We start from the raw sequence: 26,856 nt of genomic DNA, 5'->3' as shown, positions 1-26,856 counted from the left end.
GGGTGGCTGGAGCCTGCGCTTTGTGGCGCCCGCGGCCGGCCGGGGGTGACGCAGTCTCCGCTCGCAGTCTCCGCGAGGGCCTCGGCGAACCCGGGAGCGCAGCGCGCAGGGCGTCCGGCCGCCGCCGCCGCTTCCCCCAGCGCTGCGGTCGCGCGGCAGCACCTTTGTCCGCCGGCCCGCGCTTTGTCCCGCCGCTCCGCCGAGCAGCCCCGCGCCGCGCTGGCGTCGTCCTCGTCCCCCTCGCCGCCCCTGGCTCGCGGCCGCGCCTTGCCCCCGATGGTGTCGCGGCCGGAGCCCGAGAGCGAGGCCATGGAGGCGGAGCTGGTGCTGACGCCGCCGGGCTGCACGCACCTGAGCAGCTTCAAGGTGGACAACTGGAAGCAGAACCTGCGGGCCATCTACCAGTGCTTCGTCTGGAGCGGCACCGCCGAGGCCCGCAAGCGCAAGGCGAGCCCATCCCCCCCGGAAGCGGCGGCCGGCGGGGCTGCTCTGCGCGCGGGGAGGGCTTGCTCCCGGCCCGGGCCCGGGGGGCTGCCGGCCAGAGGGCGAGGGTGGCACGGCTCGTGGGCCTCCCGGAGCCTCCCGCGGGCTCCTGGGGAGTGCAGTCGCGGGTGGGGGGTGCGAGAGCGCTCTTCTCCTTCCTCGGTCCCCTCCCCCAAGCGCATCTCCTCTTCCTCCCCCGCGGCCTCTTCCCTTCCCTTCCGGGGTCTCCTTCGCTCTGCGGTTCGCTCCGTGGGGGTGGGGACGGAGCACGGTCTCTGGGGAGTGTCCAATTTGGGGGTACATGAGTGCAGATCAGGGAAGGGGCGTTTTCCTGCCCAGGTTTGCGTTGGAAGCCTGGTGCAGGGGAGGCCGGTCTCCGCTGATCCAGAGCGCGGTCTCTCCGAAGAACTCTCCAGGCGTGGGGTTGGGGTGGGGGTGGGGGGTCGGGGATCGGGGATGGGTGCACTGAGAAAAGGGGACAGAAGCTAAGAGAAGGGCGGCGCCTGTGTGGGGGTCTGCAGTGGGTCAGTTCCCTGCCACCATCTTGAGCATGCATTATGTACCCGAGTGTCCATTAAGGATGGGGACAGAACCGTGCGTCTGGGCTAGCTTTGTTAGGTATCGTTGTTGCTGTGCTTGGCTAAAATGCCACACGAGCCCAGGGTTTGCAGGAGCAACTATAGGAAGATGGCAGCTTTTTTTCTTTTTAACCATTTCATGTTTGGGTGTGGTTGGGAGTGGGGGGCGGGGTAGGCAGTTGGAAATGTAGCAAGGTATGCGGCCTTTCAAGACCGTGTTTAGGAGAACAATATCGTTATCAGCTATGTAGCCAGAACAAGCACTTGTAGCAGTGGAGGAGTGGATTTAAAAGAAAAGATCAGTCTGATGGGAATGTGGAGCATGGCGTGCTCGAGAGAAACGAATCACCTCCTTTAGACACGGAGGAAATAATATTCAGTGTTATATTATTTTTCAGACACGCATCTCATCCGGGTGATGAGGCTTAATCATTTGGAAATTAGAAAATAACGGCATTCTTTTCTCTGAATAAAGATAGGGTTTTTTTTGTTTTTTTTTTTCATTTTTCTGAAGCTGGAAACAGGGAGAGACAGTCAGACAGACTCCCGCATGCGCCCGACCGGGATCCACCCGGCACACCCACCAGGGGCGACGCTCTGCCCCCCAGGGGGCGATGCTCTGCCCATCCTGGGCGTCGCCATGTTGCGACCAGAGCCACTCTAGCGCCTGGGGCAGAGGCCACAGAGCCATCCCCAGCGCCCGGGCCATCTTTGCTCCAATGGAGCCTTGGCTGCGGGAGGGGAAGGGAGAGACAGAGAGGAAAGCGCGGCGGAGGGGTGGAGAAGCAAATGGGCGCTTCTCCTGTGTGCCCTGGCCGGGAATCAAACCCGGGTCCTCCGCAGGCTAGGCCGACGCTCTACCGCTGAGCCAACCGGCCAGGGCATAAAGATAGGTTTTTACAATGGAATGCGATGTTGCAGTTTATAGTATGAGGTTGGGAGTTGTTAGGCAATTTGCACTTTGAGTAGCATGTTTTTGTCTTTATTTTTTATGGGAAAACTAACAAATCCGCTGATTTGTAGGGAATGTTAAGCTTAATTTTCTCTTTATCAGTAATGGTGTTGGGGAAGCATTACCTTTTAGGCTGAACTGGAATCAGAGGCGAAACAGATTTAGGATGGGAGTGAAATTCTTGCAAAAGGACTTGTGTGCCCTTAAAAAAGAATCGCCTGGCTGAAACCGGTCTCTTCAGATGATAATCTTGTTACTGCCTGTATTCTTGGTCAACATTTATGTGATGTAACATCTCAGCATCTTTCCCAACCCCCTAATTTTGAACAAAGTTGGGGAGTCAAGTTTAACCCATCTTTAACTTTGCCTAATATCCTAAAGAAAGAAACCTTTTGCTATATGTGGCTTAGGTTAGTTTTTTATGTCAGTTACTTAGTTATAAATCTTTGTTCTTTTTTTGTTTAATTTGCTGTATATGGCTTGGATTAGTTTATTTTAATGTTAGTTGCTTAGTTTGAAAGCTGTTGAAGAGATAGCTTGAGCTATATAGAGATTGACAAGAGATGGTGATAAATATTTCTTTCAAAATTCAGGTCTGCTGGTATGGCAGTACTTTTGGTAGCATACCAGCTATATTCTCTGAATTTTAGGGAAATTATTTTCTTGTGTCAGTCTGGCTCCTGTCTGACTGACTGTGTTTCTAGCACTCTCTAGTGGTCCAGCCAAGAAGAGTTGATTTGAGAGGTAGTTTAACCTTGAGATTAACAGTTACAAGTTTGCCAGTTTTGCATAGGTTTCTTAGCAGATCTGTAAGTTTTGTACATTTTTCTTTTTAAAGATGTGAAGTTTCCTGTCAAAATGCCAATTTATGTTATAATCATTATAAATAAAAAAAGGTTGCTTGTGAGATTGACACTCCGCTACAGTGTAACTGTGGAAATGCATCCCTGGGTGAACAGGAACTAAAAGTTTTCTTATCAAAGCAACAGGTAGTCACGGTTTTTTGTATCCAAACTTTGATTATTCTTTTTTTTTTTTTTTTTTCATTTTTCCGAAGCTGAAAACGGGGAGGCAGTCAGACAGACTCCTGCATGCGCCCGACTGGGATCCACCCGGCCTTCCCACCAGGGGGCGTCGCTCTGTTGCATCCAGAGCCATTCTAGCGCCTGAGGCAGAGGCCACAGAGCCATCCCCAGCGCCCGGCCATCCTTGCTCCAATGGAGCCTCGGCTGTGGGAGGGGAAGAGAGAGACAGAGAGGAAGGAGAGGGGGAGGGGTGGAGAAGCAGATGGGTGCTTCTCCTGTGTGCCCTGGCTGGGAATCGAACCCGGGACTCCTGCACGCCAGGCCGACGCTCTACCACTGAGCCAACCGGCCAGGGCGTGATTCTTCTTTTGATAGGTGGAGAGTGAGAAGAACACAGTCAGATTTGATAGCTTTATGCCCACTTTAGGCTTTAATTGCACTATTGAATATAAAAACGTTTCCATGATAAGCCCTGACTGGGTAGTTCAGTTGGCTAGAGCGTTGTTTGGACACACCAAGGTTGTGGGTTCAATCCCTGGTCAGGGCATATACAAGAATCACCCACGAAGGCATAAATAAGTGGAACAACGAATTGATGTTTCTCTACAAAAAATTTAAAAATAAAACATCTTTTAAAAAGAAAAGGAAAAAAATTTTACTTAAAATGGGGGACATACTAAAAAAATAAACTGAACTAAGAAAGAAGAAAAGGAGGAGGCTGAGCAAAGCCAGGAAAGCTCTCAGCATTCTCAGCAGAGACTCACTTAGCCGTTCGTGGAGCCACCGACACGTATACATTCCATGGCTCTCAGTCAAGTCTCTTCCAGACCCTGTGCTCTGTGTCCTGTAATCAGGCCAGGTATTCTGCTGTTCCCCAGTGATGATTTCAACTCTAAAGATCAAGCTTGAGAGATTTATATTTCGAGAGACGAATCTAAGACTCTAGAACTGAAGCAGCACTGATGAAAAGAGGTGATCCATATAGAACCCTAGAGTAAATTGTTTCTAAAACACAGCAAAGTAGCACTGACTAAAGATACGTGACTAGAAGACTGTTTTTTCAACTGAAGCGATCTCCCTGTACACAGCACAATCCACAGTCTGAGTCGACCCCTCCAACAGTCTTCGTACGACTTCAGTGTGGTTAACTCCTTTGTGGCCAGGCAGTTGAAAAACACTGATCTGCCCTGGCTGGATCGCTTCGCTGGTACGAGCATCAGCTTGAAGCTCAGAGGCTGCTGGTTTGATCCCCGGTCAGGGCACTACAGGAACAGATCGATGTTCCTGTGGCTGTCTCTCTTCCCCTTCCTCTCTGGCTAAAATCAATAAATTTAAAAAAAAATTAAAAAAGAAAAACATGGATCTATACTGTCACATTTTATTTTTATTTATTTTCTTTTAGCGACCTCCCCTGGTCCCCATTGTTTCCTGTACGTAAAATTGCATTTTCAGAGTGCATCTCAGACCTGACTGGTGGTGGCACAGTAGTAGATCCAGCGTCGACCTGGGACACTGAGTTCCCAGGTTGAAAACCCCAAGGCGCTGGCTTGAGCGCAGGCTCACCAGCTTGAGTGAGGGATCATCAACATGATCTCATCATGGTCCCTGGCTTGAAAGCCCAAGGTCACTGGCTTGAGCAAAGGGTCACTAAAATGGCTTGATACCCCTGGACAAGGCACATATGAGAAGCATTCAGTGAACAACTAAAGTGATGCAGCTACAAGCTCATGCTTCTCGTCTCCCCCCTTCTCTAAAAAATAAAATGCATCTCAGGTTTGACATCAAGTAGACAACCACATTTCAATCCCGCAGCAAACCAAGACATACTCAGCAGCAGAGGGTTGGCCTGGCGTGTGGGAGTCCCAGGTTTGATTCCCGGCCAGGGCACACACAGGAGAAGCGCCCATCTGCTTCTCCACCCCTCCCCCTCTCCTTCCTCTCTGTCTCTCTCTTCCCCTCCTGCAGCCTAGGCTCCATTGAAGCAAAGTTTGCCCTGACGCTAGGGATGGTTCTGTGGCCTCTGCCTCAGGCGCTAGAATGGCTCTGGTTGCAACAGAGCAGCGCCCCAGAGGGGCAGAGCATCACCCCCTGGTGGGCATGCTGGGTGGATCTTGGTCAGGCACATGCGGGAGTCTGTCTGCCTCCCTGCTTCTCACTTCGGAAAAACACAAAATTAATTAATTAATTAATTAAAATAGCACCCAGGTTCAGGGCACATAGGTTGTGGGCTGCTAGGCTGGATGGGGATGGGAGCCGGGCGGGGCACCTGTCAGGGCACCTGTCAGGGTGGTTGGAGAACGGATGCTGATTGCCCCTAAAGCTGTGTGGGGTGAAGATCCACAGGGCTCGTGGGTTCTAGTGGTTGAGGTTGTGGGCTCTCTTCTTAATAAGTGGACTGGGTACTTTTAGGGGCAGTTGAGGATTAGCAGAATGATCTTTCAGCATAGTAAGACTTCGGGTGGAAATCCCTGCTTTCCTTCCTCCCATAGCTGTGCCCCTTGTGGGTGGGTCACTTGGCCGAATGTTTCTGAGAGCTGTCCTGCCACGTGCTGGTTTTTTTTTTTTTTTTTTTTTGTATTTTTCTGAAGCTGGAAACGGGGAGAGACAGTCAGACAGACTCCCGCATGCGCCCGACCGGGATTCACCCGGCACGCCCACCAGGGGCGACGCTCTGTCCACCACGGAGTGATGCTCTGCCCATCCTGGGTATCGCCATATTGCAACCAGAGCCACTCTAGCACCTGAGGGAGAGGCCACAGAGCCATCCCCAGCGCCCGGGCCATCTTTGCTCCAATGGAGCCTTGGCTGCGGGAGGGGAAGAGAGAGACAGAGAGGAAAGCGCGGCGGAGGGGTGGAGAAGCAAATGGGCGCTTCTCCTGTGTGCCCTGGCCGGGAATCGAACCCGGGTCCTCCGCACGCTAGGCCGACGCTCTACCGCTGAGCCAACCGGCCAGGGCCTCACGTGCTGGTTCTTAATTCTCTTCTCTGAATTCCAGGCCAAGTCCTGCGTCTGTCATGTGTGTGGCGTCCACCTCAGCAGGCTGCACTCCTGTCTCCACTGTGTCTTCTTTGGCTGTTTCACGAAGAAACATATTCATGAGCATGCGAAGTCGAAACGGCACAACCTGGGTAAGGAGCCCTTCTGACATAACTCACCGGGCTGGCCCCTGACTGTCCGCCCACTTCTTTTTTTTTTTTTTGTATTTTTCTGAAGCTAGAAACAGGGAGAGACAGTCAGACAGACTCCCGCATGCGCCCCACCGGGATCCACCCCGCACGCCCACCAGGGGGCGACGCTCTGCCCCTCCGGGGCGTCGCTCTGTTGCGACCAGAGCCACTCCAGCGCCTGGGGTAGAGGCCAAGGAGCCATCCCCAGTGCCCGGGCCATCTTTGCTCCAATGGAGCCTTGGCTGCGGGAGGGGAAGAGAGAGACAGAGAGGAAGGAGAGGGGGAGGGGTGGAGAAGCAGATGGGCGCTTCTCCTGTGTGCCCTGGCCGGGAATCGAACCCGGGACTTCTGCACGCCAGGCCGATGCCCTACCACTGAGCCAACCAGCCAGGGCCAGAAATTCCTTTTAATGGTCGAAGTGAGGTAGTACCTTTCTTCCCTTGCTCAGAGGACTTTATCTTACTTATATTTATAATGAGGTAATTAGGAGCCAGATGTCACCCTATTTTATAGATACTGAGAAAGTGTGCGGGACCCACTCACAGCTGGTAACAGGCAGCTCTGGGTCAAGAAGTCAAAGTTATCTGGTCAGAGGGTAATTTGCTGCTATCCTTAAAATAAGAGTAGGCAAATAATTTTTGCATTCCTTTTTCTCTAAAAGCACCAGGGATTCTAGGTGCAGTAAAACATGGTTACTGTATGTCAGACTAATAATTGTGATTTAGAACCCGGGGAAAACGTAATGAAAAAGTTTCCCTTGTTGTAACTATTGCTCCTTCAGAGAAAAGGCAGGGTAAGGGTCCCTGATTCTTGAATGTTGGTTCCTTTACAAGATCTGGATGTGGCACCTCCGTCATATGTCTCACCCTCTGGTGGGAGCATCCAGAGAAAAGAGACAAAGCTTACCTGCTTGGGATAAACTGCGAAGTGGGGAGAAATCCTTCTGTAATGAGGTTCTGTGATTGGAGGACAGGGAGACGCTGCAGACAGCCCAGTATCTAAAAACCTGCACCGCCCGTCTGTGTCACCCTTTAACTTTTATTATATTTTGTTCTTCCTTGGTCTTTTCAGCCATAGAACTTGTGTATGGAGGTATCTACTGCTTTCTGTGCCAGGACTACATATATGACAAAGACATAGAAATCATCGCCAAAGAAGAACAGCGAAAAGCTTGGAAAATTCAAGGTTTGGTTTTGCCTAGATTGACGTTCCTCATTCACTTCCTCTTCCCGTGTTCCCTGTTGTCTGTCAAGGGCAACGCTCACCAGAAGGAAGACCAGTATCCAGGGAGGGAGTCAGTGTCTGGAGACGGGGCAGGGTCGGGGAGCAGCTAGCTGTTTGGACAGACGACACGCACACGCACACGCACGCAGCCTCGTGTTCTGTGTAGCCTGTTGCAACATAGTGGGGTTTTAGAAAGACCTTATATCACGGATGCCCGTTTGAATTACAGCCTGACAACTAGCATATCACCACCATTTCTGTCTATAAACACACTGGATGCAGGTTTAGCCAACAGCACCTGGAACTTTTTCCTCTGTAGGTGTTGGAGAGAAGTTCTCAACGTGGGAACCAAGCAAACGGGAGCTGGAGCTGCTGAAACACAACCCGAAGCGGCGGAAGATCACTTCCAACTGCACCATCGGTGGGTGGGGCGGGCCCGGGGGCGGGGGCTTCCACTTAGTGGAAGATCACCTCCAACTGCACCATCGGTGGGTGGGGCGGGCCCGGGGGCGGGGGCTTCCACTTAGTGGAAGATCACCTCCAACTGCACCATCGGTGGGTGGGGCGGGCCCGGGGGCGGGGGCTTCCACTTAGTGGAAGATCACCTCCAACTGCACCATCGGTGGGTGGGGCGGGCCCGGGGGCGGGGGCTTCCACTTAGTGGAAGATCACCTCCAACTGCACCATCGGTGGGTGGGGCGGGCCCGGGGGCTGGGGCTTCCACTTAGTGGAAGATCACTTCCAACTGCACCATCGGTGGGTGGGGCGGGCCCGGGGGCGGGGGCTTCCACTTAGTGGAAGATCACTTCCAACTGCACCATCGGTGGGTGGGGCGGGCCCGGGGGCGGGGGCTTCCACTTAGTGGAAGATCACCTCCAACTGCACCATCGGTGGGTGGGGCGGGCCCGGGGTGGGGGCTTCCACTTAGTCGCCTTCCTTCTCAGGGTTTAATTTAGTCGGGGTAAAAATGTGGGCTTTAGCCTGACCTGTGGTGGCGCAGTGGATAAAGCGTCGACCTGGAAATGCTGAGGTAGCCGGTTCGAAACCCTGGGCTTGCCTGGTCAAGGCACATATGGGAGTTGATGCTTCCAGCTCCTCCCCCTTCTCTCTCTCTGTCTCTCACCCTCTCTCTCTCTTCTCTAAAAAAAAAATGAATAAAAAAAATTTTTAAAAAAATGTGGGCTTTGCCTGACCAGGTGGTGGCGCAGTGGATAGAGCGTCAGACGGACCCAGAGGACCCAGGCCCCCGAGGTCACCAGATTGAGCGTGGGCTCATCTGGTTTGAGCAAAGCTCACCAGCTTGAGCTCAAAATTGCTGGCTCGAGCAAGGGGTCACTTGGTCTGCTGTAGCCCCGCAGTCAAGGCACATATGAGAAAGCAATCAATGAACAACTAAGGTGTCGAAACGAAAAACTGATGATCGATGCTTCTCATCTCTCTCCATTCCTGTCTGTCCCTATCTATCCCTCTCTCTGACTCTCTGTCTCTGTAAAAATAAAAAAAAATGTGGGTTTCATGACATGATACTCAGTGTCGCTGAGCTGCTGTCGTTCACCTGCTTGCTCACCAGCCACTTCTTCAGCACCTGTTCTGTGGGGACTGAGGCAGGCTTGGGCACAGTGGTCCCTGCCCCTTCGCACACTTGTGTAAAAAGCTCAAGTTTGTTCTCACCAGGTGGAGGCTAGTTCAGTGATCTTCAGGGAATGAAATGTGTGGATGAGCTTGTTCTCTAAGACTTCAAAAAAATACATCTTAGAAACTTTTTTTTTTTTTTGGTGAGAGAGATGAGAAGCATCAGCTTGTAGTTGCAGCACTTGAGTTGTTCATTGAGTGCTTCTCATACTTGCCTTGGCTGGGGTGCTCCAGTTGAGCCAGTGAGTCCTAGCTCAAGCCAGAGACCTTGGGCTCAAAGCAGCGACTATAGGATCATGTTGATCACACGCTGAAGCCACTTGAGCCTGTACTCAAGCGGGTGATCTCGGGGCTCCAAACCGGGGCTTCAGCATCCCAGGTCGACACCATCCACTGCACCACCTCCTTCAGGCCATCTTAGAAACATTTTTATTTATTTATTTTATTTTTTTTTATTTTTGCATTTTTCTGAAGCTGGAAACAGGGAGACAGTCAGACTCCCGCATGCGCCCGACCGGGATCCACCCGGCATGCCCACCATGGGGCGACGCTCTGCCCACCAGGGGGCGATGCTCTGCCCATCCTGGGCGTCGCCATGTTGCGACCAGAGCCACTCTAGCGCCTGAGGCAGAGGCCAAGGAGCCATCCCCAGCGCCCGGGCCATCTTTGCTCCAATGGAGCCTTGGCTGCGGGAGGGGAAGAGAGAGACAGAGAGGAAGGAGAGGGGGAGGGGTGGAGAAGCAAATGGGCGCTTCTCCTGTGTGCCCTGGCCGGGAATTGAACCCAGGTCCTCCGCACGCTAGGCCGACGCTCTACTGCTGAGCCAACCGACCAGGGCTCCATCTTAGGAACATTTTTAAAAGCTATTTTTGTTTGTGTCTGACTTTCTGTTGCCTGTTGTTAGAGAATGTCTTTGGGTAATTTTATCAGAATGTATAATGGCTGAAGTGGGAGGGGCCAAAGGTTGGCCTCACTGTAGTGTATATAACACTGGTGTGGAAATGAGAAAAGCGTTAACATTTCTTCTTGCTGTGGTGTTGAATGAGTAAGAGAAGGTGGACGTTAAGTACGAGGCCCTGCTGTGCGTCAGGGCCCAGCAGAACCTGTCGGGGAGGCCTGCTCACCGCCCTCCGGCTGCCCCTCTGCAGGTCTGCGAGGGCTCATCAACCTCGGGAACACCTGTTTCATGAACTGCATCGTGCAGGCTCTCACCCATACGCCGCTCCTGCGCGACTTCTTCCTGTCCGACCGGCACCGGTGTGAGATGCAGAGCCCCAGCTCCTGTCTGGTGTGTGAGATGTCATCCCTGTTTCAGGAGGTGAGATTTCTGGAACTCGCTGTTTCTGCTGTCCCTTTTTAAAAAAATAAAATAAAATAAGGGTGACTACAGTATAATAAAGGAAGACAAATTTCTAAAACCTTCCATAGTAAGTAGACATTCACTGTGTGCGTCCACTATGGCAGACTGCCATTTTTTCTAAAAGGAACCATTAGATAGGAGATTGTTGGCATTGTTTTTTGAGGCACGAGGCTGACTTAGAAAAACTAGTGGGTGACACTTGTGTGTGCATGCTGAGCGGGTTCCCTGCTGTCTGGGTGACTTGTGTGTGAATGCTGAGCAGGTTCCCTGCTGTCTGGGTGACACTTGTGTGTGCATGCTGAGCGGGTTTGCCCTCCACTGCTGTCTGGGTGACTTGTGTGTGAATGCTGAGCGGGTTCCCTGCTGTCTGGGTGACACTTGTGTGTGCATGCTGAGCGGGTTTGCCCTCCACTGCTGTCTGGGTGACACTTGTGTGTGAATGCTGAGCGGGTTCGCCCTCCCCTCTGTCTGCCGTGCGGACCCGTGACCTGGGCTCTGGCCGCCCGGCTGTGTCTTCTCTTCAGCGGCTGCTCCTCTGTGTGGGCTTTGCTGGGTCTGTCTGTGCGACCCTGTGTCCTGAACACCAGCCAGGTTCTGCTGCCCTGGTTGGGTTGTAGGCTGCACCCAGGTCTGTTCTGCCCACGTCTGTCCCTGCCAGCACTGACACATGACGGCTCCAGCACCCTTGGGTTGTGTGTCCTCCACACTCAACTCGGTGACGTCAGCACAGCCTCTCAGGGTTGAAACTACTCAGCCCCCCCAACTCCATGGGGACTGCTGCCTGCCCCCTAGTCTGCTTGGAGGTTCTAGATGTGCCTCCGGCATCTGGCAGAGGAGCAAGCCTGTTTTGTGGGTGACCTTTGATAGGATAGCCACACCCGAGCTCCCACAGGTCAGGCACTGGCTGCGTGTGCCCTGCAGGAAGGAGGCGGCAGACACAACCATGGTGTGCATAGCCGCAGTCATTGACTTTCTGGCCCTTTTCAGAAAAGGCCTGCCAGCCTCTGGTCTAGCCTGACCGTCTCCTCCGGACGCACAGCATGCCGGCACCGGGTGGGCCCACGGCAGCGAGCATACTGAGTAGAACTATTGGACCCGAGTGAGAGAAAGGCGCTTGCAGTTGAGATGCTCAGGGTGTCACCTCCACACGGACTTCAGCCATTTTCACTGGCACCCTTGGGTGATAAACTCAAATGGACTCAGGTGTATTAAGGTGTATTTTGCAAACAGAAGAATTCGCCTTTCAGTGTATAGACCTGTTTTTCTTGACAAACACGTGTCATAATTCATCATCTGGGCTTATCGTAGAAAACTGGATGGTGGGAAGGGAGAAAACACTGCAGACCCAGAAGATCAAGTGAGTTCACCTTCTAGGCAGCTGTTAAATGTGTTTTATTGTGTGTGTGAGGGCGTAGCATTCATTCCTGACGTGAGTTTGTTTCCCTTCTCCGAGCAGTTTTACTCGGGCCACCGGTCCCCCCACATCCCGTACAAGCTGCTGCACTTGGTGTGGACACACGCCCGGCACCTGGCAGGTTATGAGCAGCAGGATGCCCATGAGTTCCTCATCGCGGCCCTGGACGTCCTGCACCGACACTGCAAAGGTGGGGTCTGTGCCCTCGTTCCGCGGGGGGTGGGGCCTGGGGGGTCTGTGCCCTCGTTCCGTGGGGGGCGGGGCCTGGGCGTCTGTGCCCTCGTTCCTCGGGGGACAGGGCCTGGGTGTCTGTACCCTCGTTCCGCGGGGGGGCGGGGCCTGGGCGTCTGTACCCTCATTCTGCGGGGGGCGGGGCCTGGGGGGTGGTCTGTGCCCTCGTTCCGCGGGGGGCGGGGCCTGGGCGTCTGAGCCCTCGTTCCTCGGGGGACAGGGCCTGGGGGGTCTGTACCCTCGTGCCGCGGTGGGCAGGGCCTGGGGGTCTGTGCCCTCATTCCGTGGGGGGACGGGGCCTGGGGGTCTGTGCCCTTGTGCCGCGGGGGTCAGGACCTGGGGGTTTGGGCTGTCTAGCGGAGACAGCAGGCAGCAGGTACACGCACTGGGTTAAGTGTTGTTTCATTTGCTGTGATCTTAAGGTACGTTTCAGTTCCTCTACTGGGACTGAGCTAATGTCCCCTTGCTTTGAGCCAGCGACCCTGCACTTACCAGCCTGCACTCAGAGCCAGCGGGCTTGGGGTTTGGAACAGTGACCTCAGCATTCCAAGTTGCTGTTCTATCCACTGTGTCACCACAGACCAGGCCGTACTTGGATTTCTAACCGTCGGTTGACTTTTTTTTTTTTACAGAGACAGAGAGAGGGATAGATAGGGATAGACAGACAGGAATGGAGAGAGATGAGAAGCATTAGTCATCAGTTTTATCAGTTTTTTGTTGCGATGCCGTAGTTGTTCATTGATTGCTTTTTCATCTGTGCCTTGACCGTGGGCCTTCAGCACACTGAGTAACCCCTTGCTCAAGCCAGCGACCTTGGGTCCAAGCTGGTGAGCTTTGCTCAAACCAGATGAGCCCATGCTCAAGCTGGTGACCTCGGGGTCTCAAACCTGGATCCTCCGCATCCCAGTCCAACACTCTATCCACTGTGCCACCGCCTGGTCAGGCTGTCGGTTGACCTTTGAACAAGGTGGGTTTGAACTCTGCGGGTCAGTTGAAAAAATTCTGCATGTAAGTGGATCTGTACAGCTCAAACGCACATTGTTCAAGGGTCAGCTGTACACGTGACCTGTATTGAACCACGGAATGGCAGTTGTCCTTACCTAGTCACAACTGACCGGAAGACAGAGCTCTTCCTGAGCTCCAGAGTGTGGGAACTGAGGAGAGAGACAGTGGTGCTCAGTGGGACTTCTGCAGGGACTCTGAGAAGTGAGGACACGTCTAGTTGGGGAGCGTGAGTAGCAGCCTCTCTGGGAATATTTGACCCACGGAATGTCGAGCCACCTCGCTAGAAAACATTCAGAGATTTTGTAAGTGAGAAAAGCAATCGGTAACTTTGCCCAGTTAGTGGGCATTTGATGTGTTTTGGTACCAAGATAGAAGCTAAGGACATCTTCTCGGGAGTGGAGGAGAAGAACAGAAAGCTGTCTGGGTCGTCCCTGTCCCCACCACGTCTGTCTGCTCATCGTGCCCTGTCCAGAGTGGTTGCCCTCGAGCTTCCTAGCGTCTCTGTGCTTGAGTGCTCTAGTCCCTTGGGGCCGTGGCCCCTTCCTGGTTTGGGGGGGATGTGCAGACGTGACTCACAGAGCTGTGGTCTCTCGCCAGGGGACGATAACGGGAAGAAGGCCAACAACCCCAACCACTGCAACTGCATCATAGATCAGATCTTCACGGGCGGGCTGCAGTCGGACGTCACCTGCCAAGTCTGCCAGTAAGTGGAGGCTCCGTGCCGGACACTGAGTGTCCAGAATGCCAGGCCGTCCAGGCCGCTCACCAGACCTCACGTGGGAGCCCAGGTTCCTCCAGGGAACTGACTGCACTGGGCATTGCTCGTCAACATCATGGTGTGTTGTCGGTCACAGACTGTTGTGTTCTGAGACGTTCTGAAAGTTAAGAGTCTCGGAGTGACGTTTAGTCAGGGCCACCCCAGCGTGCCTCCTGGGTGACGTGTCAGGAGTCGTGGGAGTCGTAGCGAGGAGCGCCTGCCGCGCAGCCAGGGGAGAAGCAGAAGCTTCCGTTACAGAGCCGTTGACAGGTTGGGATCAAGCAGTCCCCGTGGGAGAGGCACAGGAAATGGACAGGTCACCCTGAGTGTGAAGGTTGCTAGGGCAGTGTCCCCACGAGGGCTGCGGGTCTGTGTTGGGGGTCACCCGTTGCCATCCCCGCCCAGCAGGGTAGGTTTCCTCTCACAGCTCGGCTTTCCATGGGGCCCCTGAAACGAGCCAGAGAAAGAGCCTCCTTCAAAGACTGGGCCACGCGCGGCAGAGAACTGACGTGTGTGCTCCCAATGTGGGCACTTGCAGCATTGCACGGCTCCCTGCATTTTTACAGGTTTATCTGTGCTTAGAGCGCAAAGCTCTCATTTCCAGGAGGAGACTGCACTGGTTGTGAGGTTAGAAGAACACTTCCGTTCACCCCAACTTCTTTAAAAACCCTGGTCATACCCACTAAAATTCCAGAACTTACCATGGATCGCCACGTGCAGTCTGTGGAACAGCCCAGGTGCTGGGAGAGTCCGCTTTGCCCGTGAGTGCTGCTCGTGCAGTCTCTGTTCAGCTTTCCCGTGAGTGCTGCTCGTGCAGTCTCTGTTCAGGAGCACGGGCGTCGTGGGCCATCGCCCTGAGCGTTCAGCCTCATGGCTTGAATCGCTGCCTCTCGGCCCTGTCCTACTCACCTCCATCAGCAGAACGTTGTCTCAATGTTTATAGTGAGTTTCCCACTCTGTGAGTTTCCTGTTTGTATATTTTAAATTTCCAAGAGGGATTGACTTTGTTGGACAACCTGAAGCGCTGCTGTTGAGCTTGGGTTCCGTGCCAGGTTGGTGCCCACGTCACCGGTGCACACTCAGCAGCATGTGCCTGGGTCCTAGGTGTGATCTGGGTGCAGCAGTTCCCAGGTCCCAGAAGCTGCTGACCTAGACCCATTGGTTCACAACCTCTGGATGTGGAGCCAGGAAGAAAACCTGAAATGATTGTGCTGGTCCTCTGGGTGGGGGACTGTCCTAAGAGCTTCACATGGTGTCCCTCCCTAGGGCCTTGGAGCCTAGGATGCCTTGGGTATGAGCACACCTCCATGTGACCTGAGTTGTCCTCTGGATAGAGGGGCAGAACTGTGAATGTTGCAATTAACTCCACAAGCTGATACCTATGAAGCCACTTGTGGATGTCAGTTCTCATATGTGTTTCTGTCTCCTTTTGCTTCTAGTGGAGTGTCCACCACTATTGACCCCTTCTGGGACATCAGTTTAGACCTGCCTGGCTCTTCCACCCCATTCTGGCCCCTGAGCCCAGGGAGCGAGGGCAGTGTGGTGAACGGGGAAAGCCACGCATCAGGAACCACTACGCTCACGGACTGCTTGAGAAGGTCAGTCTGCGGCACTCCTGCAGAAAAATAAAGCCCTTTCCATGTAGGCCTTGCGCTGGTCAGTAGTGGCTGGTCAGAGCAAAGCTGCCCAGGGTCCCGGGAGTGTTTTCTCTCACCCATCCAGTATGGAACGTGAGGAAAAATAGGACGGTCTGCAAATGGCCACAGTTGGTGCCCAATGACTCACACTAGTTTGTCACATTGTTGCAGGGTGACAAGATAGTCTTTCATCTTGACTTCCCAGCACAGAATGTCTGTATCCCAGCTCCTGGTTCCCCCTACACACACACAACGGGCAGGCGTGTGCACACACTGTGTCGGTCAGCAGAGTTCAGGCTTCCTGCCCCTTGGTGGCTAATGACCTGTGCCAGCTTCTGCACTGAGACCCAGCCTCCCGCGAGGAGCAGTCTCTGCTGCAGGGTGAGCGCACAGCCCTGGTGCTCGGCATCACACGTGTGTTCACATCTGCACTGAGAGACCAGCCTCCCGCGAGGAGCAGTCCCTGTTGCAGGGTGAGCGCACAGCCCCCATGCTCTGCATCACACGTGTGTTCACATCTGCACTGAGAGACCAGCCTCTCGCGAGGAACAGTCTCTGCTGCAGGGTGAGTGCACAGCCCCCATGCTCTGCATCACACGTGTGTTCACATCTGCACTGAGAGACCAGCCTCTCGCGAGGAACAGTCCCTGCTGCAGGGTGAGCGCACAGCCCCCATGCTCTGCATCACACGTGTGTTCACATCTGCACTGAGACCCAGCCTCCCGCGAGGAACAGTCTCTGCTGCAGGGTGAGCGCACAGCCCCGATGCTCTGCATCACACGTGTGTTCACATCTGCACTGAGACCCAGCCTCCCGCGAGGAACAGTCTCTGCTGCAGGGTGAGCGCACAGCCCCGATGCTCTGCATCACACGTGTGTTCACATCTGCACTGAGAGACCAGCCTCCCGCGAGGAACAGTCTCTGCTGCAGGGTGAGCGCACAGCCCCGATACTCGGAATCACACGTGTGTTCACATCTGCACTGAGAGACCAGCCTCCCGCGAGGAGCAGTCCCTGCTGCAGGGTGAGCGCACAGCCCTGGTGCTTGGCATCACATGTGTGTTCACATCTGCACTGAGAGACCAGCCTCCCGTGAGGAGCAGTCTCTGCTGCAGGGTCAGTGCACAGCCCTGGTGTTCGGCATCACACGTGTGTTCACATCTGCCCACCTACCACATTGTCTGTTAGACACACGATGAGATTCAGGATGCAGTTGCTATGAACATTTAAATAGCTGTTGCATACAAATATGGTGAGGCCAGAAACCCGTGCTAAACTTTTATCTTAATTGAATTTGGTGTTTTACAGCCTTGATTTTCTTTTACCTGCATTCATTCAGGGTCCCTGCAAACAAGTCCTTGTTGGGCAGAAGAAGTGTTCCTTATGAAGAGGGACAAGCTTCTTGGCTTTTACCTTGTAGCATAGTCAGACCCAAAGGTGCACATTTAGAATTTTAAAATTAACTTTGTTATACAGATCCAGTTATAAATGAGGTATTAGATTTTTAATATGGAAAAACAAATAAGTAATTTTTCAAGAGAGTATTTACAGTGAAATTAAGTTTCATGGTTAATTTCAATAGACTTGAAAGGTCCCTGGCCGGTTGGCTCAGTGGTAGAGCGTCGGCCTGGCGTGCAGAAGTCCCGGGTTCGATTCCCAGCCAGGGCACACAGGAGAAGCGCCCATCTGCTTCTCCACCCCTCCCCCTCTCCTTCCTCTCTGTCTCTCTCTTCCCCTCCCGCAGCCGAGGCTCCATTGGAGCAAAGATGGCCCGGGCGCTGGGGATGGCTCCTTGGCCTCTGCCCCAGGCGCTAGAGTGGCTCTGGTCGCAGCAGAGCGACGTCCCGGAGGGGCAGAGCGTCGCCCCCTGGTGGGCGTGCCGGGTGGATCCCGGTCGGGCGCATGTGGGAGTCTGACTGTCTCTCCCCATTTCCAGCTTCAGAAAAATACAAAAAAAAAAAATAGACTTGAAAGTGTGCTCACAGAGCAGGCACCGAAGGAGAAACCACACTTAGCAGACTGCGGTGCCTGGGGAGCTGGCTGTGTCCCGCCCAGGAATCTGAGGAAAAGAGGAGTTTGTTCATCTCTAGGTTTTAACAGCCGAGTCCCTGTTTAAGTTATATTGGGAGCAGATCCCAGCGGGTGTCGGGCGTAGAGTACGTGGGATTTGTTGCTCTGGACTGACTGCCTGGGTTTCCCGGTGTTTGAGAAGTGTGAGGGCTGCTGTTGTCTGTGGCACCTTGCACAAAGGCCACCTCGTGCTCCTTGAACCCTTCGTGGGAGAAGTGGACCCAGCTGGACCACGGATGCTTCCCTCGTAACAGGGCAGAACTTCCTCAAAGCTCACTCCCTGGGGTTTCCCTGGGCCTCACGGTCCACCCTCTGTTTTGCTGCCTTGTTCAGACATACAGAGAAATGGTGAAAGGGGACAGGACCTCCCTGTCTTGAAGGGGTTGCTTTTAGTTTGTTTTTTTTTCTTTTACAGCGACAGAGACAGAGTCAGAGAGAGGGATAGACAGGCAGGAACAGAGAGATGAGAAGCATCAATCATTAGTTTTTCATTGCGCGTTGCAACACCTTAGTTGTTCATTGATTGCTTTCTCATATGTGCCTTGACTACGGGCCTTCAGCAGACCGAGTAACCCTTGCTTGAGCCCGCGACCTTGGTCTCAAGTTGGTGAGCTTTTTGCTCAAACCAGATGAGCCCGCGCTCAAGCTGGCGACCTCGGGGTCTCGAACCTGGGTCTTCCACATCCCAGTCTGACGCTTTAACCACTGCGCCACCGCCTGGTCAGGCGCTTTTAGTTTTTGTTCATTGAGTATAATGTCGGCTGTGGGTTTGTCATGTATGGCCTTATGTTGAGATATGTTCCCTCTAGTCCCACTTTGCCGAGAGTTTTGATCGTAAAACAGTGCTGGATTTTATCAAATGCTTTTTCTGCATCTCTTGATACGATCATGTGATTTTTATCTTTCATTTTGTTTATGTAGTGAATCACATTTATTGACTTGTCAGCTATTGTACCAGCCTTGCCTCCCTGGAATAAATCCCACTTGACCGTGGTGTATGATCTTTGTAATGCGTTGCTGGATCCTGCTTACTAATATTTTGTTGAGGACTTGAGCATCTGTGTTCATCATGAATATTGGCTTATAATTTCCTTTATTGTAGTGTCTTTGTCTGTTTTTGGTATAGAATAGTGCTGGCCTCACATAATAAGCTTGGGAGTCTTCCTTCTGCTTGAATTTTTTGGAATAGTTTGAGAAGGATAGATATAACCCTTTGAATGTTTGGTAAAATTCACCTGTGAATCCTTCTGGTCCAGGACTTTTGTTGGGAGTTTTTGATTACTGCTTCAATTTCGTCAGCTGTAATTGGTCTATTCAGATTTCTTTCTTTCAGATTCAGTTTTGGAAGATTGTCTCTTTCTAGTAATGTATCCATTTCATCCAGATTGTCTTAATTTGTTGGCATATAGTTTTTTTGTCATATTTTCTTACAATCCTTTGTATTTCTGTGTTGCCAGTTGTTACTTCTCTTTCATTTCTGATTTTATTTGGGTCCTCTCCTTTTTCTTGATGAGTGTGGTTAAAGGTTTGTTGATCTTGTTTCTCTTTTCAAAGAACCAACTCTTGGATTTATTGATCTTGTTTATGTTTTTTAGACTTGATGTCATTTATTGTTGCTCTGATCTTTATTGTTCCTTACACTCACTTCGGACATTGTTGTTGTTTTCTTCTAACTTTAACTATAAAGTTAGGTTGAGATTTTTCTTTTTCCTTGAAGTAGGCCTGCCGGGCTATGAATTTGCCTTTTAGGACTGCTTGTGCTGTGTCCCACAGGTTTTCAGTTGTTGTGTTCTCATTCGTTTCTATGTATCTTTTGATTTATTTCTTTTTTTTTTTATTTTTTTTTTTAAGATTTTATTTTTATTTATTCATTATAGAGAGGGCAGAGAGAGAGAGAGAAGGGAGGAGGAGCAGAAAGCATCAACTCCCATATGTGCCTTGACCAGGCAAGCCCAGGGTTTTGAACCGGCAACCTCAGCGTTTCCAGGTTGACACTTTATCCACTGTGCCACCACAGGTCAGGCTTGATTTATTTCTTGATCTCATTGTTAACTCTTCATTGTTTAGTAACATGCTGTTTAGCCTCCATGTCTTTGATTTTCAGCTTTCTTCTTATGATTAATTTCTAGTTTAACACCATGGGGTCAGAGGAGGTGCTTGATTTGATTTCAGTCTTCTTAAATTTACCGAGACGTGTTTTGCATCCTACCAATGTGGCCTGTTGTAGAAAACGTTCCCTGTGTGCTTGTCAAGAGTGTGTGTCCTACTGCATTGGGGTGAAATGCTCTAAAGATATCGAGTAAGTCCGTCTGATGTAACGTCATGTAAGGTGGCTGTTCCCTTGTTGACTTTCGGTCTGGAAGGTCTGTCCGGTGAAGAAGTGGGTGGGGATTGAAATTCCTGCTGTGACTGTTTTCCTGTTGATCTCATCCTTTGTGGATCAAGGTTTGGTTCCGTATTTAGGTGTGTGAATGTTTACAGGGGTTCTACATATACTCCTGTTGGATTGCTCCCTAGGTCACTGGGCAGCGTCTGTCTTCCTCTCTCACTGTAGACTTCGTTTTAAAGTCTTTTTTTTTCCCATTTGCATGAAATACCTTTTTGCATCCCTTTCGGTCCGTGTGTGCCTTTTGTTCTGAGCTGGGTCTCTTGTAGACAGTGCACATCTTGGTCTTGTTTTTATATCCTTTCAGCTATAAGTAAGTATTTCTTTTTAATTGATACGGAGAGAAGGTGAAGGGTGTGGGAAAATACGTATGTTTTTAGTAGGGAAATTATTGAAACGGTAAGGTAACTCCTTTCCCTCTTTTTTTTTTTTTTTTAAATTTTATTTATTCATTTTAGAGAGCAGAAAGGGAGAGAGAGAGACAGAGGGGGAGAGAGAGAGGAGAGAGAGACAGAGAGAGAAGGTGGGGAGGAGCTGGAAGCATCAACTCCCATATGTGCCTTGACCAGGCAAGCCCAGGGTTTCGAACCGGCGACCTCAGCATTTCCAGGTCGACGCTTTATCCACTGCGCCACCACAGGTCAGGCTCCTTTCCCTCTCTTACCTCTCCATATTTTTCTTAAAAACACGTTTTTTGAATGCCTTGTAGATTCACCAGACCAGAGCACTTAGGAAGCAGTGCCAAGATCAAATGTAGTGGTTGCCATAGCTACCAGGAGTCCACTAAACAGCTCACCATGAAGAAACTGCCTATTGTTGCCTGTTTTCACCTCAAAGTAAGTTTTCCAGAAAAATTCTCGTAGCGGACTCAATCAGTCCCTAGTACAACGTAGAGCCTGCTGGTTTGGCACAGAGTACGTTCTGTGATCGCAGCGACTCCCTCGCGGAGTGCTGGAGCGACTGGGTGGTAAGCTGTGAGTCTCCCTGTCTCCTGTGGCCCCGAGAGGCCTGTGCACACAGAGTGGTTGCTGCACGGTGAAGATAGAGCGTGAGCTGCCTGCGGGCTGCGGTTGTTCAGCTGCTACTTCTACCCGAATTCTCCCATCCTCAGCCACATTTTCTGTTTTTCTTTTACTTCAGAGCAAAGAAAGACACTTAACATGATATGTTTCCTATTCTGTTTTATTTTATGACCCTTCAAAAATGTTTAAAAAAAAACAAAACAAAAAACTATCCCTAGCTTGCTTGCTGGATTTGGCGGCCCCAGGTGTCGTCAGAGGAATTCTGTTCCGTGAAAGGAACAGTGCGTGTGTTTTTGCCTCCAGAGGTGGTGGGTGTTGGTTCTGTGCTGTTACCTTCACTTCGCTGGGTCTGCTTAAGATTACTTTTTTTGTACACTAGTCGTTTATTGCTTTCAACAGTCACTTCATTTGAAGACTTGACTTGAACCCCATGAATTAGATTTATGTAGCCACGGTGTCGTAGAATCTGAGCTCCAGATGTGGCAAAAGGCGGTCAGGAAGTGGATGCCGCGCCCGCTTGGCGAGTGTGCAGGCGCACCAGGGAGGAAGCTGTGCCCACGTCGACTCCTCTCCCCTCTCTCCCATTTCTGTAGCGATTCGAACACTCAGCCAAACTGAGGCGGAAGATCACCACTTACGTGTCCTTTCCCCTGGAGCTGGACATGACCCCCTTCATGGCGTCCAGGTATGAAGAAGGTTTGTCGGGCTGTGAGGTCAGAGATCAGCACCAGTTCTCTGATGAGACAGCTGAAGACGCTGCTGTGACCACAGCTGCTGAGACCAGATTATTGACCTCATAGTCACCGAAGCACGTTTCGGTTTAACGAGTTAGTTTTCCTCAGATGTCCTGTTTCGGTGACCTCTGAGGTTTTCCCAAGGCAGTTCTTTATTAATGTCCAGACGTGGGAAGTCATCAGTGTGGGTCACAGCCGGAAGGCAGCACTGTAGCTGATGGAGCCGACACTGGATGCAGGGAAACACCCTGGTCGTGCGGCTGTGGGGTCCTCTCTTCTCACTTTCAAGTCTTGGTATCATAGACCACTTTAAATTTATTCTCCAAAAACAACAGAAACTCAACCCTTTTTAATATGTTGGTCACATGTTGATTTTCTGGGGCCACTGTGACAAATGACTGCAGACCTGGCACTGGAAGCCAGACAGTGCTGGCAGGCTGTGTGTCATTGGAAGGGCCCGGGGCAGACTGTCCCCCTTGCTGGGGGTGTGCCTGCAGCTGGACCTGGGCGGAGCCGCGCCTCCTGGCAGGGGTGCTGGGGTTCTCACACACTGGGCAGCACACTCCGCCAGCCTGGGCCTCGGTGTCTTCATCGTCACACGGGGGTGACTTCTCCCCGGAAGGGAGAGCTGTTGGGAGAACCAGAAAGCCAGTATAAACTGGATCCAGCGCCAAGCCTGGTGTAGTGCCCCCCCCCCCCCAGTAATATTGTTATCTCATCCGAGCCAGGAGTCTCTTTAGTTCAGTGATTTTCAGCCAGTGTGCTGAAAATGTTTAAAATAGGCAGTACCTGACTATTTTGTCAGAGGCACTGACCTCTTTTCCCTTAGATTATCAAATAAAAACTGACAACAGCCATACAGTGTGCATGAATTAAAATTATACCGTTTTTTGTCAGATTGGCAAATGCATATACAACTAGTGCTCGACTTAAGACCATGATTGGTTCTGACAGACAGGTCGTAACACGATTTGGTCATAAGTTGAGTAGGCTATATGTACAGTACTATGAAATGATGTTATAAAAATCTTTAAGTCATATTTTATCAATTTTATTATATATAATTTTTTTTGTTCATTTTATGCCATTTGTATTATCTCTACACCATTTTGTTTCTTATTTTTACATTCATCAGATTTAAGTAAAACACTGTATTACCAGTACAACTGGTTTAATATTTGCAAAGACAATTTCCTCTTGGTGTAGACATCTTGGGAGGGGTTTGATGAAAAATATCCAAGACACAAGACACAAATTACTGTACCGAGTCTGGGATAACAGTTGAAATGGTGCACGCGGAGATGGTAGTGCTGCCGGAAGCTGGTCCACACTGTCGTATGCCCAGCTGGGCAACGCTTGCACTGCCAGACGCGGAGCAGTCGTGGCTAGCGAGTGTGGTCATCAAGTCGAATGGCCATAAGTTGCATAGGTCGTAAGTCGATCGATATTTGTATATAGGTGTGCTGCAGGATTTTAGTTATTAGTTTACATGTGCCATCAGGTGAGGAAGGTTGAGAATTGCTGCTTGAGTGAATTAGCCTAAGTGACGCTGGATTTTGCTGTTACAGCAAAGAGAGCAGGATGAACGGACAGTACCAGCAGCCATCAGACAGTCTCAACAACGACAACAAGTACGTGGTGCCCGGTGGGTGGGCTCTGGGCATCTTGGGTGTGAGCAGGGGGCCCTGGGCAGAGGTGGCAGGGCGGCCCGGCAGCATCTCCCAGGAAGACGGCTGTCTGAGTGGCAGGGACAGAGCTCGTTTCCTTTGGCCTCTGGCGTGCCTCCTGTCCTGCTGCCCACTGCTCTGCTGAAAATATGTGCGTCCTCTGTGAGGAAAGGAGTTGCCACACTTTTTTTTTTACAGAGACAGAGAGAGGGATAGACTGGGACAGACAGGAACAGAGAGATGAGGAGCATCAATCACTAGTTTTTTTGTTGCACGTTGCAACACCTTAGTTGTTCATTGATTGCTTTTTCATATGTGCCTTGACTGCGGGCCTTCAGCTGACCGAGTAACCCCTTGCTCAAGCCAGCGACCTTGGGTTCAAGCTGGTGAGCTTTGCTCAAAGCAGATGAGCCGCACTCAAGCTAGCAACCTTGGGGTCTCGAACCTGGGTCCTCTGCGTCCCAGTCCAGCGCTCTGTCCACTGTCACCGCCCGGTCAGCTGGTTGCCACACTTTTATCATAAACGCTCCCTCCTGCTGTGGAGCCTGACCCCTCTCTCCTGGCCTCTGCGTTGTCAGGGTCAGTCTGGCTGTTGCAGGTCTGGTGAGAGCTCAGCATGTGAATCTTGCTTGGCCGGCGTTGTAACGAGGCCCCTCTCATCTCTCTGCCCTCCATGGCGCCATTGCTGCGGCAGAGAGAGAGGAGTGAGTGTTCACAGTGTCTCCCACCAGCTGCTCCCTCCACGTCCACTAAGTGCAGTTCCGCTGGGAAGCTCCAGAGCTGAGTGGAGGCCACAGGGGCTTTGATTCCTGGGGTGTCACTGCTGCTTGGGCTCGGTGAGCTCTTGGGGTGCAGGCTTCTAACCGCATGGACCCATGGTTTCTTTTTTTTTTTTTTTTTTTTTCATTTTTTTAGAGAGGAGAGAGAGAGACAGAGAGAGAAGGGGGGAGGAGCAGGAAGCATCAACTCCCATATGTGCCTTGACCAGGCAAGCCCAGGGTTTCGAACCGGCGACCTCAGCATTTCCAGTTCAACGCTTTATCCACTGCGCCCCCACAGGTCAGGCAGGACCCATGGTTTCTGACGATGAGGAAGGTAACTGCTGTCCCCACTCCTCTCCTCTCGGGCCAGGTACTCCTTGTTTGCAGTCGTCAACCACCAGGGGACCCTGGAGAGCGGCCACTACACCAGCTTCATCCGGCAGCACAAGGACCAGTGGTTCAAATGTGACGATGCCATCATCACCAAGGCCAGCATTGAGGATGTGCTGGACAGTGAGGGGTACGTTGGGGTGGCCGTCTGTCCTCCCGTCTGCACACCCGAGTCCGGGGTCACGTCTGGTTTATTTTTTGTTTTGTTTTGTTTTATTTTTTTGATTTTTGTGTTTTTGACAGAGACAGGGAAGGACAGATAGGGACAGATAGACAGGAGAGAGATGAGGAACATCAATTCTTCATTGTGGCTCCTTAGCTGTTCAGTGACTGCTTCCTCATATGTGCCTTGACCGGGAGCTCCAGCAGAGTGACCCCTCGCTCAATCCAGCGACCTTTGGGCTCAGTCCAGCGACCCCATGCTCAGGCTGGTAATCCTGGCACTCAAGCTGACGACCTCAGGGTTTCAGACCTGGGTCCGTGGCGTCCCAGTCCGATGCTCTGTCCCCTGTGCCATCGCCTGGTCAGGCCCACGTCTGTCTTTTGTACCGTGCAAGGCTGTTTCCCTGTGGTGGCTGCAGCCCTGAGGCTTGGTCTCGGCGGTGCCGACCTCGGTTGGTTGGTTAGGACACGACTCACCTGTGCTGTGCACAGGGTACTGCCTCGCCACAGAAGGCATGGCGGTGGCCGTTCCATCGGGCCTGAGCGACTCGGTGGGGCTCAGCTCCTCTCTGTCTGCTGGTTCCTCCTGGCACGTCCTCGTCCCCTTCAGCCTCGCCGAGTCCTCAGTCTTGAGACTGTTGGTAGGATCCCAGCCCCGGGGTGAGCCGCTGAGACTCTGCGGGGTCTGTGTGTCCCCGCTGGGGGGAAGCGTCTGCGTTAGGAGTCGGTGTGGAGAGCACAGCCTCGTGCGCTGAGGAGGCCCGAGCCCAGAGGGATCAGACGCCTCCACTGGAGTCTCAGCAAAAGGAGTTCTGACCCAGCACTGTTAGTCCCGGGGGGCAGGGGCTATGTGGGAGGTGGGACTGACAGGACCCAGGACTTCCTGTGACTGGGTGGAAGGACGGACGGACTCAGGGGGCTTGGGCACTAGGTGGGGGCGCTGCCAGCTAAGGATCCTCCTCCTCGGGGACTAAGAACCAGAAACCGTCCAGCCGAGCACTGGACTGCTGGCGGGTGCTGAGGCCACCGTGCCCAGGACCTGGGTGGGGGGGTTGGTTCTGCTCTGACCACTTTGTGAAGTAACTACATATAGGGTGTTTCTGTCTCTGCCTCTCAGGTACCTGCTGTTCTACCACAAACAGTTTCTGGAGTATGAGTAGGAGCCTTATCCCCAGCTGATCAGAAGAGTGGAGGCTATGAGTTGGCAAGCCTGACAAGACCCTCCCCGCCACCCAGCACCATGACACCACCACCCACACAGAAACGCCCCAAGATCGCCAGCTTCCTCTGCAGCCGGGGCCCGGGACTGGGGGGTTTGAGTGGACCCGCATGGTGGGGGGCGGAGGGGGGAGGAACCAAACAGCGGACGGAAGTCAAGTGGGGGGCGTGTTCTGCGTGGGAAGGGGCAGAGCAGGTGTGTCACTGGCGTGTCTGCCTTGCTCCTCAGCGTGTGCTGATTGGGGGGGCCCCCATGGTGCAGAGCAGCCTTGCCCTGGTGCTTCGTTCTGCCGCACGACAGTACAGAGTTCTAAAGGCCCATTTTTAAATTGTGGGCCCATTAAAGCATAGAGAAGGCAAAGCTGCTCTGCAGGACAGAGGGTGGCGTGCGCCTGTGTGGTTAGACCTGTGTCGTGGGGGCTCTCCGCACTTCTCAGCACAGCCTGTGGAGTCCAAGACACTCACCGGGGCTTCAGGCATATCCGTTCTTCAGATGACATAGCCTCAAACTGCATGTGGAGTATCAGCCTGGGTGTTCTCCTCAGTTTTCTAGAAATAGGCATTTTTCTTATCTCCCTCCCTTTTCCTCTTTTTCCACCATGGTGAATTTCATAAATGTAATGCTAGTCATGTGAATGAATTGTATTTCTACTGAAATTTAGGTAGTTTTTCATTCTTGAGAGTGGATCTTGCTTTCAGTGCTGTTTGTGACCCTGACCCCCCCGCACCCCCCACCCCCCACCCCCCACCCTGAGCCCTGGTCAGACCCCCCACCCCACCTCCTGAGCCCTGGTCAGACCCCCCACCCCCCACCCTGAGCCCTGGTCAGACCCCCCACCCCCCACCCTGAGCCCTGGTCAGACCCCCCACCCCACCTCCTGAGCCCTGGTCAGAACTGGCCGACGGGAATCGGCTGCAGCCAGTCACCGTCTGTCATGTTACGCTTTTGACTAAATGAAGCATTTGTTGATGGTTTCATTG

The 26,856-nt window shown here is 52.3% G+C and overlaps 1 protein-coding gene across 1 annotated transcript; it reads left to right on the top strand.

The window, feature by feature from the left end:
- USP22 (ubiquitin specific peptidase 22) lies at window positions 1-26,637 on the top strand. Its single transcript, XM_066264498.1, has 13 exons — window positions 1-447; window positions 6,035-6,167; window positions 7,278-7,391; window positions 7,750-7,851; window positions 10,211-10,380; window positions 11,879-12,026; window positions 13,670-13,775; window positions 15,269-15,427; window positions 20,631-20,757; window positions 21,537-21,628; window positions 23,246-23,308; window positions 24,476-24,625; window positions 25,775-26,637. The coding sequence occupies exons 1-13, from the start codon at window positions 277-279 to the stop codon at window positions 25,815-25,817; spliced, it is 1,578 nt and encodes a 525-aa protein (XP_066120595.1). The 5' UTR covers window positions 1-276; the 3' UTR covers window positions 25,818-26,637.
- The last annotated feature ends 219 nt before the right edge of the window (window positions 26,638-26,856 follow it).

This window comes from Saccopteryx bilineata, chromosome 2 (genome assembly GCF_036850765.1).
Source record: "Saccopteryx bilineata isolate mSacBil1 chromosome 2, mSacBil1_pri_phased_curated, whole genome shotgun sequence".
NCBI lineage: Eukaryota > Metazoa > Chordata > Mammalia > Chiroptera > Emballonuridae > Saccopteryx > Saccopteryx bilineata.
The sequence above is the reverse complement of the archived record's forward strand: the minus strand, read 5'-3'. Positions and strand labels throughout refer to the sequence as shown.

Coding starts and splice junctions, on each gene's coding strand:
- USP22 (XM_066264498.1), top strand. CDS start 277: ATGGTGTCGCGGCCGGAGCCCGAGAGCGAGGCCATGGAGGCGGAGCTG. Junction 20,758..21,536: donor TTGCCTGTTTTCACCTCAAA/GTAAGTTTTCCA, acceptor CCATTTCTGTAG/CGATTCGAACACTCAGCCAA. Junction 23,309..24,475: donor AGTCTCAACAACGACAACAA/GTACGTGGTGCC, acceptor CTCTCGGGCCAG/GTACTCCTTGTTTGCAGTCG.